This window comes from Cylas formicarius, unplaced genomic scaffold, assembly GCF_029955315.1.
Source record: "Cylas formicarius isolate icCylForm1 unplaced genomic scaffold, icCylForm1.1 PGA_scaffold_2__14_contigs__length_35257938, whole genome shotgun sequence".
In the NCBI taxonomy this organism is placed as follows: domain Eukaryota; kingdom Metazoa; phylum Arthropoda; class Insecta; order Coleoptera; family Brentidae; genus Cylas; species Cylas formicarius.
In genome coordinates this window covers 1372860-1391230 of record NW_026844319.1, presented here as the reverse complement: position 1 = coordinate 1391230, position 18371 = coordinate 1372860, and the positions used below count along the sequence as shown (strand labels likewise).

Below are 18371 nucleotides of genomic sequence, written 5' to 3'. Positions count from 1 at the left end.
ACGGTACATAATTAGCTCGGCATTAAAGTGACCGTTCAACGACGGACGGATGCAGCCCCCCCGAGATGGGGGCGGGCACTCTACCAGCGGGGGCTACGCCGCGGGGACTCTACCAGCGGCAGCCCCCCCGCGCGGGCCCCCCGAACCCCGAACGGCACGCGGGCGAACTACGCACCACGGGCCACGGTTTGGTTGGCACCACGGACAACGGTTTGGTTGGCACCACGGACGACGGCTTGGTTGGCACCACTGACAACGATTTGGTTAGGTTGGCACCACGGACGACGGTTTGGTTAAGTTAGGGCGAGTGACCGCAGATGACGGGGGGGCGGCGGGGGGGCGGGCACTCTACCAGCGGGGGCTACGCCCCCCGGGGGGGCCCCCGCGGGCGAACTACGCACCACGGACCACGGTTGGCACCACTGACAACGGTTGGCACCACGGACAACGGTTTGGTTGGAACCACGGACGACAATTTGGTGAGGTCGGTACCACGGACGACGGTTTGGTTAGGCTAGGGCGAGTGGCCAATGGGCGAGTGACCTTGAAGGAATGGGCGAGCGGTCAATGGCCGAACGGCCAGACACACAAAAGAAGACATATGGGCGAGTGGCCAACGGTCCAAAAGAAGAGAGCCGTGGCCGAGTGGCCCGGGGCGGGGGCCCGTGGCCGAGAGGCCAAAAAGTGAGGTTATGGGGTCCCTGGAAGTCCCTTTATCCATCTACTAACATAGCATCTCATTTGAATAAATTGATTTGCGCTGTATGTCCAGATTCGAAAATTGAGTTTTGACAATTCGAATCTTCATAAAATTGTTGTTCGGGTGATAGAACCCTTTCATCATTATTAATCTCTTCTAGATGCCAGAACCTTTTCAATTGAGAATCTAGATCATGTGCAATACTAAGATTGCAAGAAATTTCATTGTGAGTAGTAGAATATTTTCGAGGAAACACTGTTCCAGAAACTATCCAACCTAAAGATGTTTTTTGTAATGTTGATAGTTTTTTCCCAAGCTTAATTTGTCCTACACATATAAGTTCCCAAAAACGATCAGCCCGTATTAATAGGTCAATTTCACTAGACTTGATGTAGGTGGGATCAGCTAATACAAGATTTGGAGGAATCTGTACTAAAGATGTGTCAATAGTGACAGCTGGCAAGTTGCCTGTGATTTTGGGTATTACAAGACAGTTCAGTTGTACATTGAATGAATTTTGACGTGACTGAATCTTGAGTGATGTTGATTCTAAAGCCTTGGAATTTTGTTGACCAATACCAGCAACGGTAAAATTAACTGATTTGGTAGGCAGTTGCAATTTTTTGCACAATGATTGTGTTACAAAGCTTGATTCACTTGCATTGTCTAGAAGTACTCGAATTTGATGTGAGTTTCCGAGTTTGTCAAATGTATTCACTAACGCAGTAGAAAGTAATACTGTACCTAAACTAACATTGCTAAAATGGCTTGATTTAATGTTGTCATTTTGATTGCTTTCTGAATTTTTTGAGTGATCAACTATCGGCAATGGTTTAGTTGGTGTGTTTTCATCTTTACTATTTTCAAAATGTAGTAAAGTGTTGTGTCTCTTTTCGCATTTTTTACAAAGCACAGATCTACATTTATCAGATGTATGATTGTTACGCAAACAATTCAGACATAGCTTCAGTCGTTTAACTTCACCACTAACTAACCAGGACAATTAAAAATTAAATGATCCTTGCTGCAAATTGGTGTTTGCGATACCTTATAAGCCTTTACTAATTTTTGAGGTTTTGATTTAATTTGATGATTGTTGTTCCCAAAATCTAAATTTTCAAGGACCTTACATATTTGTTCAAGAAAATTTGTAAAAATGTCTTTAGTTACCTTGTCATGTTTTATGCATTCATTTTCCCACTGACGCCGAGTTGATGAGTCAAGTTTCAAGGACATGATTTGTAAAATTAACGCATCCCAAGTATTTATTTGTTGGCCTAGTGCCTCTAACGCTCTTAAATGCCGTGTCATACCATCAAGTAATTTTCTTAAATTTGTATGATTTTCCTTAGTTAGAGTTTCAAGTTCAAGAATTGCATAATGTGGTTTCTGACTAAAATTTGTTTATTTTCATATCTGTCACACAAAAGTTTCCACGCTACTGTGTAATTTTCTGAAGATGTTTCGAGAGAGCTTAAAAGTGAAGCCGCTTGGCCTTTAAGCGATAAACGTAAATAATGAAATTTTTGTATGTTCGGTATTGAGTCATTATCACATATAAGTGAAGAAAATGTATCTCTGAAAAATGGTCATTGTTCATATTCTCCCTCAAAACAGGGAAGAGGTATGGGCGGTAATTTTATATTAGCATTGTAGCCGACTTGAGAATTTTGTGCAATGTTACTGTGTACCCCTCCTGAGAGATCTTCCATCTCTGGATGGTTAGTTGATAAAAATGCCTTAGCCTGACTTATTATACTGTAATAAGAGTCCTCGAAATTTGCTCTTTCCTGATCATGTACTTCAAAACCAGTTTCATGGTCACAATTTTCAATTTCGGTTTGAATTTGACAAAAATTATCCAGAATGCCTTGAATGTCTGTAAAGCGAACTTCAAATTCAACTAAATTTGGAGGTACCTGGATTTATGTCCTTTCGAAAAATGTATTGAATCTTGTTAACTGCGATTTGATGTTTCGACGTTTGTTTTTCAATGTTTGAAGATTTGTTTGATTTTCATTCGACATGCTTGCTCACTGGTAATCGACTAAAACTTTTGGATTGGTAGGAACACCTTGAAGGAACGCACTAACCTGAATGGATTAAGCTTTGTATCCCCTCGGATGTGCATAAGAGATCTTCGGAATCGCCTGTTTGTTGGCTTCGCTTTTTGATTGTTTAATTCGTAGCTTAATTTCCTGTGATTTTTTGAGTAGAAATCAAACACACACGTGTTGACATGGCGAGATTTTATTCTTGACCATATATGGTCATGGACCCGGGTCGAACACAGAACACAAAATTAGACAGTTCATATCAGCTGGGATGCTGCGGTGTCGGTTGTATGCGATGTTGCCGGAACGTGCGATTTGCCCCTAACAAAGCCCCTTGGCAATTTCTCACATGCGTATGATGCGCATAGGTTAAAAGAATGACAAATGCACTTCATAGTAAAAAGGTGAGGTATGTCATTTTTAAACAAAGTGATTAATGAATATTTATCTCCAAACATAACGTTAACGCCATCAGAAGCAAAGCCTATCATGTTTGATTTGTAAGGAATATTTTTTTCAACAAAATATTCTACTATTTTGCCATACAACGCTGTTGCTGTACCATCTACGATTGGTATTAAAGTCAGAAATCTATCTTCAAGGCTGAAATCTAATTTTACTATTCTAGCGACAAGCCCTAATGTTTTATCGTAGATTTATCTGTGCTTTCGTCAACAAGTAATGCAAAGCAATTGTTCTGTAACATCTCTATCATATTTTCTTCAGCTGTCTGCCCAGTTACATTAACAATAATAGCTCTAGCTTTTGTGCGGCTTATAGATAATTGTTCAGCAATTTTCGAATCTGGACATACAGCGCAAATCAATTTATTCAAATGAGGTGCTATGTTAAAAGACAGATTATGCTCAGCAATAAAGCAGGCCATTTTTACTTCACCCGCTTTAGCTGCAATTTTCGTATCTTGTGAATTGGAAGCTTAGGTAAACATTGATGTCAGTTTTTGTTGTTTTTGTAACTTCAAACTATTCTTAGCGTGTTTGGTTGAATCTTTGTGTCGTAACAGTTCGTGTATACCACATTTTCTGACTCAATTACACGCAGAACAAAAGAAATAAGTCTCGCCTTTAGTGCTTTTCTTTAAGCAGCCTTTAACCTATCATCTTTTAACCACGAATTTACGAATTTCTGTTCGTATTTGACATCTTTCTTCTTAGGAGGACTTTTTCCAGTTGATGAATCACTACTCATTTTATCAAAAACTTTGTAATTATTTTTTCAAAATAGACGCCGCAATTCAAAGAAACTGTTGTGACGTGTGACTATAAAACAATACTTACGCTACGCAATACAATAGGCGTGTAGCTGCTATTCGTAAATAGGGATTTCCCCGTGCATAAAAATATAAAGAAGATACTAGTAGTTTATAGGTACACTCCTCTCCCTTTTTGTGGGCGTGTCCTCCTTCCCCACGACTCTCTAGCTCCTCCGCCTTTACCCATAATCCCTTGAAACTGGCCCCCATTGGATAAGCAACCAGAAATGTGGGGTTTAATCAATCCCCCTCCTCTAGTTTGCGATGGCGGCGAAGCCAATCAGAGCCCAGATATTTTCCCACCCGTAATAAAAGCAATGGCGTCAATGAGACTTGATCATATTGTTCGCGTGACCATCTGCACCCTCTAGCGGTTCGAATGTAAACTAGTGTCCCCTCTTGAAATAAGATTTTCTTTAATAAGGTAACCCCACCTAGTGAATATTGACCAAAACAATTTATTTTAAAAACATATAGTTCTGCGAATGTGTACCCTCGCGGGTACAAACTGTACTTTTCACTATTGCGCACAAAGGACAGGGGAAATAAAGACGAAAAGTGTTGGATTTCTTTTTTCGGAACTGGAAGCTGGCAGGCACCACCAATAATATCTGCAAAACAAAAACCTGGTTAAAATTTTCATTAATAAAGTAGGATATTAGAAACCATATACTTTTTTAATTTACTAAGCCATCTACCGTGCGTTAACTTCATACATATTTCCGCATGCTTCTGTTTTAAGGTATCGTGAAATATTTGACTATTTATCTGGGAAAAGTTCATATGTCGAAAATATTATGTGTATGTGGCCGTGGTAGGCTTTCTTTGCTATTATAATTTTATTTTTATTATTTAATATTTACAAAATTAATTTATCTATCTTATTGATGATTTTGATTTTCTTTGCTATTTTATTATTTGTTTTTACTATTTAATATTTTCAAAATTAATTTATCTATCTTATTGATGATTTTAAGATATCGCAGTCAACTTTACTATTTCATCAATTTCTTTTATTTATTGCTGATCTTTGAGGATAGTGTACATACTTTTTTTCGTAACTTATCTGTATCTACCCTTTAATTTCCTATGAAGCCATAAAGCAAACTCGAAAGGCATCTTAACTAAAAAGTCATATACTTTAAAGCTGCTACTACTACTACATGAAAGTGTGTTTCTATGGCAATCTCAACAACAATGAAATCTGGACGCTTATACTAAATACTGTAATACTCTTCTCTGCTAACGCTCTAGGAGACGCTATTTGAACCCTGTTCAAAGAAAAACTTCTACAGCCCAAATAACCTCTCTGAACCACACTTAAGCGCATCACTCTTTCACTGTCCTGCAGCCTTCAGATTAATATTCCGTACTAACTACGTATGCCATACACGAAACGTTCTCTTTTCTAATTTTTTTCTATGCGCTACATTAACCAGCAGTATCTGAACTTTTCTGTCTGTGTATTTTGTTAGCCACCTTAAAAAAAATTAAAAAAAAGGTATGCGAACCTAGAGGATATTTTCCATATTTTTCACAAATGGTGACAACAATTAATGCAAGTATTATTTTTAATAATAATCCATCTTTCGCTATGACACGAAAACATCGATTTTTTTAATTCTAACTTCTCTCATAGAGCTTCCCTTTAGTCTCTATCTCTTCTTTAACTAAATCCCCGCCTTTTCGAAAAACCCACCTCTAAAAATAGTCAATTTTCTCTAATATAAATTTGTACGTTTTCCGCAATATGTGTGAATATTTTTGCTAGAGCATTTAGTTACTTAGTACATGTCCTAATCAATATTTTCAAAATATAATTCTAATGATACGTGTTTACGATTTGAAGATAACGAAACATTCCCCAGTTTTATAAATGAGAGCTCACTGCCAAACTACCAAACATCACAGTACAAACTACCGTACTACGCCCCCCTGGACAAAATCAGGTTAGTCAGCGTCATTAATTCTACCTGCGTTAACGAATAGCGTATTGTTAATTAAGGTTTAATACGCAGAAAATTTAAGTAACAAATAATTGAAATGAAACTCACTAACATCATAAATTATTAAAAAAAAATTAGAACAGTTGGAATTTACTGGAGTAACCAATTTGGCACTAAAAATGGAAATTTTCCGTACTCTACTAGGTGCCTACAATAAATTTTACTATTATTTTTAATGCAGAGACACAACGATTTTCTAGTTCTGAATTTGATCAGGGGTATATGACCATAGTTTACGCCGACTCTAAAGGCCATGCAGTCTATTGTTATTGAACGCCCCATTTTGTGTATTATGTTCAAAACAGAGACTCTCTGGGCTTACGACTACAGCTACCAGCTACTACTTTCAATAATTTTAACACAAAAAAAAAGTAGGTGACATTTCTATAATACGTGCAAAGTTTATGTGAAACTGACTGGAAGACAGAGTAATGCACCAATATGTTACTAAACATATTTCCATAGAATTCCGTAAGAGCTTACCTCCAAGTTTTCTCATTTAGTCAGTCAAAGCATCAAATGGGAAATTCCAATCCAACATATGTAGTGGTGGAAATATATTAATCGCCTACGTTACCGATGGTACACGACTGAAGCTTCTGCGTCTTCTTTACCCCACATGCCTACTTAAAAAGATACTGGTCTAAGTCTCAATATTCCTGTTAAAAAGAGAGAGGTTCTATATTGCCATTAATATGTGTTTTCAAAATTTTACCTGAATGGTTCGTGATTGCTTATATATGCAGTGTGGCAGCAATGTGGCGACGACTACGCTGAAACTTTTCATATCTCGTGTCCCCATGACTGGTCTGTTTCATATATGAAAGCTCACCTCGCACGGGTTTGAACCTTCTTTAAAAAAAAACAGTCAAGACTTGTACTTATCATATCAAAGTAATATGAGGAACTTATATTTTATGCTAAAACTTATTTTATCACCTCCAAAGGGGAGTAGGGGTATCTAAAGTATGGTAGGTACATCTCTTTCATTTTTTAATTAAAAAAGTGACAAAATTATGCGACGTAACTCGATCCGGATCGTTAACGCGTCTCCAGATGGGGGGTTTAGAGATGCTGAGGCCATTAAATTGATTCACTAATACCAGTACATACTGAAACTTGTTTCCAAAATAAAAAATTGTTAACGGTTAACACAAAAAAAAACTATTTTCTCACCAATTATATTTCTGGGGTCGTTTTCAGAATTTGTCCAACGTAGAATCCCAACAGGATAGGTCCGCAATTTCGAAAAATGTTCATGTCTCCCCGCTATGCATTTGTACACGAAGCAGGGCCGGATTAACAGCAATTATATTCTTGTCAGTCAACATACAGCCGCCGATTGAATTCTCGGGTTCTGCTTTACTAGTTGCCATGGTCTGTCAAATATGTTACCTAAAAAATTGTATATTTTTTTACAAATAATATACCTTTCCTAAAATAATTCCGCCTTTATCAAGTTGGACAAGGGCACGTCAGTCCGTTTTGAAAAGCGCGGCGTATGTATCTTCCAAAATGATCCAAATCGTTAACCTTTAGAGGTTCGACGAATACAATGTTCATTCAACCAGGCCTTCCGCGATGGCAGTTTCGAAAATTTTTGATTCCTATTATGCAAATCTAAACGGAGCAGGCTCGGATTGTCAGCAAATACACAACTCGCCGATTCAATTCTGAGATGTTGCTTCACGAGTTACCATGATCTGTCAAATATTTTAATTAAAAAAAAATCTATTATTTAGCAACAATATACCTTTTTAAAAATAATTTCGTCTTTTTCAAGTTCAACAGGACACGTATGTTCAGATATTTTCAAAATTTGTCCAACGCGGACTTCCACTCACGCAGTTTCGAAAACTTTCTGGTCTCCCCGCCATGCATTTGTACACGAACCAGGGCTGGACTATCAGCAAACAGCACATCCGTCATTTTTCTTTTCGGATTCCGCTTGACGAGTTACATCGATCTGTCAAATACTTAATGTAAAACAATTTTATCCATTACTTTTACCCCAATATTAAGTACCTATTCAAAATTAGTAGCGCCTTTTTGAGTGCGAAAGGTTTCGTAGCCTATAGCCCTGCCGAAATGGCATTGCATTTGTACACGAAGCAGGGTCGGATTGTAAGCAAACAGCACCCCCGGTCACTTTTCTGCTTGACGAGTTACATCGATCTGTGGAATATTTAGCGTAAAAAAAAATTATCTATTACTTTTACCAAAAATGAAGTACCTTTTTTCTTTAAAATAGTTTGTCCTTTTCGAGTTTGAAAGGTTTCGTAGCCTATAGCCCTGCCGAAATGTCATTGCATTTGTACACGAAGCAGGTCGGATTGTCAGCAAACAGCACAAGCGTCACTTTTCGGTTTCTGCTTGACGAATTACATCGATCGGTCAAATATTTAATATAAAAAATATCAATTTTACCAAAAATACGTACTCTTCTAAGATAAATTAGCTCTTTTCGAGTTTAAGAGGACACGTATCGTCAACTGTAGGATGTTTTATTATTATATTTTCCAGTGTCTATAAATTAATAAACAACAGAAGCTTCCGAATACAAAAATTTCAACATGAGTTTTTTTTTTCTTGAAACTTAAAAAGTTCTAACCCCTAAAACCATATTTTTAATACTCTGGCGGACGTATGACAATCCCCAAAAATTACCATATTTAAATTGTTACTATTGATATATTTCTATTCCGAACTTAACTCAATACATGCAAAAAAAAAACTAGCGAATGTTATTTATTATCTCCGATGGGTGGATGATTGAGAAACGTTTAAATAAATCTACCTTTCTGTCTCTCTTTTTCTATATAGGTAACTCATTCTCTCTATCTGTTACTTTCCACAATCCGAATTTACACTTTGTCCCCAAAAATCTTGTAAAATTTTATCTGCTTAACTTCTTCGCGTTGTTCATAAGGCTGAATTTTTTGGGAGATATATCGTGCGTTATTTCTATTAAAATTCTGTTTCCTTTTTACCTACTTCAAAAACGTAAGCGAGCATTTTTGGTTGTTTTATTAAACAAAAATGGATACTAAAAAAGATCCGTATCTCCGACCTCGGCCTCCTTTGATCTCCGACCTCGGCCTCCTTTGATCACTCCCCAATTTTTTTTTTAATTAAGTATAGAAACCTCGTCGAACATATACATAATACTAGGTCAAAATGTTACGCGGTTACTCATTAAAGTCGCAATTCCGAAAGCTTCTTACCTATCTTTTTCCAGTCTTTTTTGTTTTATTTATCCGTATATGAAACACACAATGAACACAAAACTCAAACTCGTTGGCGATATTGCATTAAGCAACAAACGTGGATAACAGAAACGAACCCTTAACACAAACGTTTCTTTAAACTTCGACTGACACGTGAAACAATCCGCATTCCGACGAAAGGCAGGTAAACCAAGCAGGTCAAATTTTAAGCTACCCTCCAGTGTCGTCGTAGGTTCGGGCATAGTAAATAACGAATACAACAAAGCGGTAATTTTTAATAATTTAATTTGCATTTTATTTAACTTAAGTTGTTATGTAGAAAATGTGACATTTCTACAATTAATCAATATACTACGAGTACTTTTCCGCTTAATTACTATTTTGAGAAACAAAAGGAAACGTTAGATTCCATTCAAACTTTTTCGGTTTTCATAATATCTCGCGTTTATTTAGAAGCTAATGGCCTGTGGCCATTAACCAGACGTTTCCAAAGCCTGGTTTGATATTATGTATATAAATCTTAACAAACACAAAAAATAGAGTTATATTGCCACCGAAAATCTGAATTTATATTTAAAAATGTAACTTCCCGTATTTAAACTATTGCCTGCATTGGCGCCTATATTTTATAGTTTTTTTTGTATCCTATTTTTTGTTTTGCTTGCAAATGTGTGTCCATTTTCGGGTACTGAATTTTTTTCTCAAATTAATACAAATTACTCAAAACGGAGTTAAAAACAGACGAGGAGAAAAGGGAAGAACCCTTATTTCTCCGACACTGACCTCCGATTTTTATAAAAATTGTCGCCTTGACACCCTGCCCTTGAATATTTTGCAAAGGATTTTTAAAATTTAACTTCCAAATAACGCATACTCTCGCCTAGTGTCACAGTTTTGGGCCCCATTTTGCTATGGTTAGACAGGTTTATTCTTGTACATTGTCGGGACAAAAGAAGCATCTCCTTACTCTTAATACAACAGCTCCCGGGCATCATCTCGCCTTAATTGTTTCTATTGAATTAATTTTAATTACAAAAAATTAGATGATCGTCAAAATTGGCATAAAAAGATAATCAAGATTTAATTAAATAAGAATATGCACAAAAGAAAAGAGATAAACTCCGACACGGGAAACAAGGAAATATCGCTAAAACGGCAACTGATCTAGCGCGCGCCTTTTTAAAAATAATAATAATTTTTCAAAAGAATTCTAGGCTAAGCTAAATACCTGGTGCAACAAAATATTGAAGGATCTTCATGATCCTACCTGTGAGCGAGTAGAAAATTATTTGCAAAGAGGATAAAGGTATATCAATATAAATAGTTTATAAATTATTTCACTATTGATAATATGTCCCCTTTTAAAATGGCGCATTATTTGATAGGTACTTTTTTCTTGTCAGAGCTTGTCTAAAAAAAAGCGGGATGGATGGAGGTTCTCCGTCAGGTTTTTTCCTGTCGAAACAAGTATGTGAGGCGTTAGCTTTGGATCTGGGGAACGGGTGGGGGTTATACATATATAAGCTATAAGAAATTTTAAATTTTTATTCAGTTACCACTCATACAATTTCGTGATAAGTGCAGAATGAGAAAAATGTCCGAAGTCGAAAATTATCCAACGCAAGCATTGGATTCGTGGGGAAGATTTGTGGTCAATGCGGAAATAATCCGCGAACAAAAATACATTTACGAGGCAGCAATTACGCTGCCGGAATTCGGACTAGAAATTACCTCAGGTCTTAGCCCAGCAAGAATCTTCGCTCCGGCAGTGAAAGTGAGCTTTCTCCCCTACGCTTTGTCGGAGAAAAGAAGCATTTCGTTCGACGAGATAGACTTCACAGAATTAATACAACAGCTTCCACTGTTATTGTCAGCAGGCCCGACTGGTAAAGTTATGTATTTAACCTGCTTCAAACTCAGCTGTCTACAATGTGATGGTGAAGTCTTGGTCAAGATTGAAAATGGCGAGGGTATACTCTATATTTCGAAAGACCGGCTACAGGAATTAAATACCATAAGCAAATTGGTATTTAAAAGAATACGAGTACTGTCTCGTTTGAACTTTTACGAGTACTACGATAGAATATTGTATTTGACTATACATGAAAATTTGCTGGAAGACGCCAAAATCTTTCCGCATATATTAGATGAACAAATCTAAATATAACAAGTAAGTTTTTAATAAACCCATACCGTAAAGTATAAAGAGTGTTTGATATTACAAAGTCAATAATTCTTACCGTGCTTTTTTAAAATTAATTATTTTAAATCGTTTACACCAAAATAATTTCAATTTTCTTTTAATATTTACATCATAGTTTGTAATACGAAATATTATTGTTTAAATATGTTTTAATTATTTACATATTTTCTTAAATCATACAAACTGTATAAATTTCAATATTCTAATATTTGTTTTTCAATTTAAAATTTTACACTTATTTTTTTCGATGAACTTTTAAACGTTACCATATATTTGCAGATGGACAACAAATCACCACCGACAACTTGGTTATGAAGAATACCATTGACCAATTATCAGAAGAATCTCTCAAATCATTTAATAAATACATCATTTAGATGAACAAATTTCCATTCAACGAGTAAGTTTTTAATGTTCCTTTTATATAACACATTAGGTGCAATACTTACTATTACAAATTAATAATTGTTTTATATATTTCTTTATATTTTTAAAATTAACAAAAGAAATATAAAGCCCGAGTTCACGCCATTTATCAAACTTTTTATTTCTTTAAGAAAATTAAGTGATGACTAGAAATGCAATTAAAAAAATCTGTAAAGAATAAAATATAATCTCCTTAAAAAAAATCCAAGTGAATATCACATGAAATATTAAAAATATCCACTATTGCAAAAATTACTTCTCATCCCAACGTGTTATAATTAAGAAAAAGGTAAAAGAAACGATAATAACGCGGACGATTGCGAATTATTTTTAAATTTATCCTAACGAAATCAACAAAAATTACAATATTTTTCTAAAATTTCATCGCATATGATTGTCTAATTCGTCAAATTAACAATAGAAAATATTTCAATTCTAATACTAAATTTCTAACGTCATTGACAATTGCGAGGTGATCCAATACGGTTCTACAATGCCCATCCGAATTTGAAACTATGGTAAACGCAAACACAATCGAACATCGACAGGAAACATAGAACATACCGAAATAAACACACGTCAACAAATTTCAAAATTCTGGAATACCATCGTCGATCGCGTGAAGAATACATCTCGGGGATTTATTTTCAAAAGAACCTAATACATTTTACAAATAGTCGGTATTTAATATAGAACCTTTAATTTTTATGCGACTTTATTTTTTATAACCTCTAATTCATTTTCGTCTTTTCTCCAACGATTATAGGACTTAAAAACTTACGCAAAAATAAAACATAGATGATGGAAGAGTGAAAATACTTGATACAATTCAACAACGAAATGTTTCATCGTGAGGAATCATTTCAATTCAAATTATCGTCGTTGATTGTGTGAAGAACGCGTCGCGAGAATTTTTTTGAAGAAAACATTTTACAAAGAGCAGGTATTTAAGCTATAATTTTTAATTTTCATGCGACTTTATTTTTTATAACCTCTATCTATTCAGATAAAAAACAAGTCATTCTTTTTATGAAGAATGCCTTCAACCAGTCATCCAAAATGATACCGCTGATAATTGCATCACATGCAAAAAAATTATGACTACAAGGACTGATATCATCTAGCCGAGAAGAGGTTTTCCAAGAAATACAATATTTAGATTAGATTCAAATCTACCAAGTAAGTTTTTAATAAACTCATATCGTAAATTGTATACAGTATTTGATATTAAAAACATAATAATTTACATAATACTTTTATAATATTGATTATGTAATTAAATCATTTTTTCAAAACTGACTATATATAACTTTTAATAAATATCCAATAATTTATATTACAAAAATTTTAATACTTAAATCGTTTATACATTATGTTTTTAATAAATATGTTTATGTTTAAAATAAATATGTTTTAATTTCTTGATATTTGTTATAAAATTTAAAATTTTAAGTTCACTTCTTTCAAAAATAAACATTTACACGTTACTATATTTGTGCAGATGGAAAACAAATCATCATCGACAACTGGATTATAAAGAATACCACCGATCAGTTATCTGAAATGAAATCATTGACAATTTCATTCAAAAGAATATCATTGAAACTTTACAAGGACCATCATCATTTAGACGAAAGAAAATCATCAGAGGAATATATCATTCCAATGGATAGTTTGAAATATAAAATTGTAAGTTTTTGAAATACTTTTCAAAAGCAATGTTTTTAAAGGTACTTAAAAATAATTGATAATTCTCCAATTGAAATACATAAATTATATGACAAATATTATTTGAAAATTTTATCATTCACACAAATTATTGACAACTTGTAAAAGTAATTTTTTTAGGTAGTTATATGTTCAATTGTAGATGACAATTGAAATTATAATATTAATATTTTATAAAATTCTTGTAAAAAGTCATATAAATATTTTTAATTATTCTTTATTTTCCTTTGCAATTTAAATAATACTTTGTAATACAACATACCTATATTTAATTTATTTATATATACTTTCAATTATATACATTGTTTCTTTTTTTAATAGAACATTAACATATTTGGTCAATCTTCAAAACTGGCCAGCAACGGCAACATCGCGAGCACCGTAAAAAAAAGGTTGCCTGCAAAAAAAGGATCGGCGCTGCCGACACTTAAGAGAGACCGCGGGACGCTGGGTCTCGACATTACAACCCGTGCTAGCAAACGTTAAGCTTCGTTATTCATTTTCATATGTTTTTTCCTTTGTTTGTTAGATGTAAAAGTTTGTTAAGTTGTAAAAGTTACAAAATAAACTTATCAAAAAATACAGTCCACTCAATCGAACAACAATCAGCGCAGCAAATAACGTGGACCTACGTTAAAACCCACCATTTTGGTCCTTCGAGCCGGATTGAAATATCGTTTAGAAGTCTTCTAGTCCCAGCGAGTGGAGAAGACAACCATTAAAGGTTCCTGCGAAATTACGTCGAATAGAATTGAAGCGAGTACAGCGGTTGGCAACCAGCAGACGGCAGGTGTCGACAAAGAGCAAGTAGGTCCATTCCATTTTCCAAAAAATCCATTTCACTCTCGAATATTTTCAATTTATTAGTTAGTTTTTTCCTAGTTTGTCATTCGGATTTGTACGTGCGCAGTATTAAATTTCGAGAAAAATGACGGAAGCTAACGAATCATTAAACGCGAAATCTCTCATAAATAAAAGGGGTATTCTAAAAGCTAGGCTAACAAAATTCGAGTCGCGAATTTCCTAATTTGAGCAACAAGAAACATCTTTGTCCGAATTAAAATTACGCCTAAAAAAGATAGAAGAAACATGGGAAAAGTTCGATAAAATTCAATCAGAATTAGAAATACTAGATGCTTCGCAAGTCAACGAACGCGATGTATTTGAAGAAAACTATTTCAGGGTAGTTTCTAAAGCTTCTACAAAGTCACTAGAAAAGCTTGCGATGGCAAGCAGACAAACCGAAAGTCCAATTCAACAAGTAAGCAATTCTAATAGTGTACTTCCAAATTTACCAACAATGAATGTTCCATTTTTTTCGGGTTCTTACGAGGGTTGGATACCATTTTTCAAAATATATGAGTCAGTCATACATAACAGAATCGATCTGTCAAATGTTCAAAAATTTTACTATTTGCAGTCATATTTGAAAGGTGAGGCAGCGCAAATCTTACACTCATTAGAGCTAAGCGAAACTAATTATGACGTCGCGATTGAACTTTTAAAAGAGCGTTTTGAAAACAAAAAAATGTTAATTCACAATCATATGAAAAATCTTTTTGATTTAGCTCCGGTGCCTAGGGAGTCGCACGTAGCAACACGTAAGCTAATCGATACGATTCAGCGAAATACTCGCGCGCTACAAAATTTAGATGAACCTGTAAATCATTGGGACACTCCAATAATATTCGTAACAATAAGCAAATTAGATAATCAAACTCGCAAAGAGTGGGAAGCTTCCACTACCAAGATAACAAGCCCGAAACTAGAAGATTTATTGAATTTTCTTAAAAATAAATGTCAATTATTAGAAACAATAGACAATAAATCTGCTAGCAAGGACAAAACGCATTCTCACGTTGTAACTAATAACGAAAAGCATTCAAACCATTCCAAATTTAAATTCAGATGCTCTTTTTGTAAACAGGACACGCATGTCACATATAGGTGTCGCAAATTGCTTGCCATGTCAATTAACAAGAGATTAAGCGAATTAAAAAGGGCTCAAATATGCACAAACTGCTTGCAAATCGGCCACAAAGCGGATGATTGCAAGGGAAAAACATGTCAAATTTGCAATAAACGCCATAACACCATGTTGCATGATCCTGAATTTAAACTCGAAATCAAAATAAATGAAAATGTCAAAAACAACGAACCACAAATCGATAATATAAGCGAAGACAAAACGGTCGCCTTAACATCCAATTTTTATTTGCCAAATAAAAATCAGGTATTATTAGCCACCGCGGTTATTAAAGTTCTTGACAGCGACAATAAATTTATTTGCTGTCGGGCGCTATTAGATTCAGGGAGTCAATCTAACTTTTGTACTAAAGAATTTTTTGAGCGACTTAAGTTACCAGGGAAACGTTTGGACTTGTCAATTTCAGGTATAAACGGATCATCCTCCAACATCTGTTTTCAAGTGGATACGCAGTTAATTTCTACTGACAATAAATACCAGGCATCGTGGCCACTTCTAGTTGTCGACCAGATAACATCTGAATTGCCACAATATTCTTTCGATGTTACTAGACTAAGTATTCCAAGCCATTTACATTTAGCTGATGATTGCTTTAACATTTCTCGGCATTGATGTTTTACTCGGCGCAACTATATTTTTTGACATTTTAAATTATGGTCAAATGAAACTGGGAAAGAAAAATCCCATATTGCAAAATACAAAACTTGGATGGGTGTTAGCTGGTCCAATGCAATGTAACGGCTTTGACAATAAATCGGATAGTAAATGTTTTCTTAATGTTGACAAGTTAAGTCGACAAATTGAAAAGTTTTGGCAACTCGAAAACGTCGATAATCCACATTCAAAATTGTCTAACGAGGAACTCGATTGTGAAATCCATTTCCGTGAAAAAACGCGAGTCAATTCGAATGAACAATACGAGGTAAAATTACCGCTGAAAGATTCTTATGTCGAATTAGGTCAATCACTGCCGACGGCGATTAAACGTTTACATTTTCTTGAAAAGCGGCTAGCAAGGGCACCCGACACAAAGGCTCAGTATATTTCCTGTTTACGGGAGTATGAAAAAATGGGTCACATGACTCGCTTAACTGAAAGGGAAATAAATGAACCCGCCTTATCATATTATATTCCACATCATGTAGTTTTTAAGGATCAAAGTTGCACTACCCGCGCTCGCGTAGTTTTCGATGCCTCGTGCGTTACCTCAACAGGCTTAAGTTTAAACGAAGTATTGAAATTAGGTCCGAAGGTGCAGGGAGAAATTCAACAGATCCAAAAATCCGAAAAATCATAATGGAAGATTTTTATATTGACGATCTTATTTCGGGCGCAGAAAATGTTTCTGACGCGATAAAACTTAAGCAAAATATTTCGGCTACCTTGTTAAAATCAGGTTTTACAATAATTTACGTAAGTGGAGATCGAATGATCTAAGTGTTCTAGAAAATGATAATTTTAACACAAATTCAGAATTTTGCATAAGGAGCAGCGAGGAGACCAAAACTCTAGGGGTTATTTGGGATCCGATTAGTGATACGCTTTGTTATGCTTTTAATTTATCTATTAAAGCCGATCTAATTACAAAGCGAAGTATACTTTCCGGTGTTGCACAATTATTCGATCCTTTAGGCCTCATTAACCCGTGTGTGGTGAAGGCAAAATTAATTCTACAACAACTTTGGCAAATCCAAGCAGATTGGGATTCCGAAGTACCGCAAGGCATAAAAGAAAATTGGTCAAATTTTTTGGAAAACTTGCACTCGTTGAATGACATAAAGATTGATCGCAAAATTTTTAGCCCGGACTACACTAAAATTGCTTTACACGGTTTCTGCGATTCATCCATGCACGCGTACGGCGCATGCATCTATGCATTGTCCGAAAATTCCTATGGGGAAAGAAAATCAAATTTAATTTGTGCGAAATCGAAACTTGCACCTTTAAAAACACAAACACTACCTAGACTAGAATTATCAAGCGCATTACTTTTATCCCAGTTAATGTCGAAAGTAGTACGAATTTTACGAGTCCCAATTTCCTCAGTTACCTGTTGGACAGATTCTATGATAAGACTTTCATGGATTAATTCGGAACCGAACAAGTGGAAAACATTTGTTTCGAATCGGGTTTCGGAAATACAAATATTAAGTGAAAATTCATCGTGGAAACACATTGAATCGGAAAATAACCCAGCTGATATTATTTCACGTGGTTTAAACCCATCGGAGTTAAAGAATTGCCAAAAATGGTTTTAAGGTCCTACCTTTCTTATCGAGGAAGAAAGCTCCTGGCCTAAAACGCAAATTGTTAATATGCCCGACTTACCTGAGGCGCGAAAAGAAAACATCATTTTATCTTTTACTTTATTAAATAATCTTGACTTAATAGAACGTTTTTCAACTTATCGAAAATTGATTCGTATCACCGCATATGTATTGCGATTTGGCTACAATTTAAGGCACAAAAAGGCAAGGCGATTTAATACACTGCTTCAATGTGAGCTTGACAATGCAATTACCAAATTATGTATCAATATTCAGCATCAAGTTTTTCAGACGGAAATTAAATGTTTAAATTCAAATCAAAACATTCCAAAAGGCAGCAAGTTGCTTGCTTTAAGTCCATTTATCGACGAAATTGGTTTACTGCGCGTAGGAGGACGTTTGAAAAATTCTCATCTTGCTTTTAATCATAAGCATCCAATTGTTTTGCCCAGCAAACATCATTTCACTAGGCTTTTAAATGAACATTATCACAGAAAATA

General features: G+C 35.1%; 1 protein-coding gene and 2 long non-coding RNA genes across 3 annotated transcripts; 1 reads left to right on the top strand and 2 right to left on the bottom strand.

The window, feature by feature from the left end:
• Positions 1–3011: 3011 nt before the first annotated feature.
• LOC132697984 (uncharacterized) lies at positions 3012–3640 on the bottom strand. The gene is made up of 2 exons (XM_060663797.1): positions 3445–3640; positions 3012–3391 (listed from the first exon to the last, which is right to left on the bottom strand). Exons 1-2 carry the CDS (start codon positions 3638–3640, stop codon positions 3012–3014), a joined length of 576 nt encoding a protein of 191 aa, XP_060519780.1.
• Positions 3641–7144: 3504 nt separating this feature from the next.
• On the bottom strand, positions 7145–7937 carry LOC132698137 (uncharacterized). Its single transcript, XR_009618344.1, has 3 exons — positions 7787–7937; positions 7464–7736; positions 7145–7412 (listed from the first exon to the last, which is right to left on the bottom strand). It is a non-coding gene; the product is annotated as an uncharacterized LOC132698137 (long non-coding RNA).
• A 3802-nt stretch (positions 7938–11739) lies between these two features.
• Positions 11740–13500, top strand: LOC132698138 (uncharacterized). Its single transcript, XR_009618345.1, has 4 exons — positions 11740–11863; positions 12656–12832; positions 12896–13068; positions 13391–13500. It is a non-coding gene; the product is annotated as an uncharacterized LOC132698138 (long non-coding RNA).
• The last annotated feature ends 4871 nt before the right edge of the window (positions 13501–18371 follow it).

Bases quoted from the DNA above. Each gene is read 5' to 3' on its own strand.
- LOC132697984 (XM_060663797.1), bottom strand. From the start codon at position 3,640: ATGGCCTGCTTTATTGCTGAGCATAATCTGTCTTTTAACATAGCACCT. The intron at 3,392-3,444 runs GCTTTGCATTAC...ATAAAACATTAG, and splicing joins AGAGATGTTACAGAACAATT to GGCTTGTCGCTAGAATAGTA.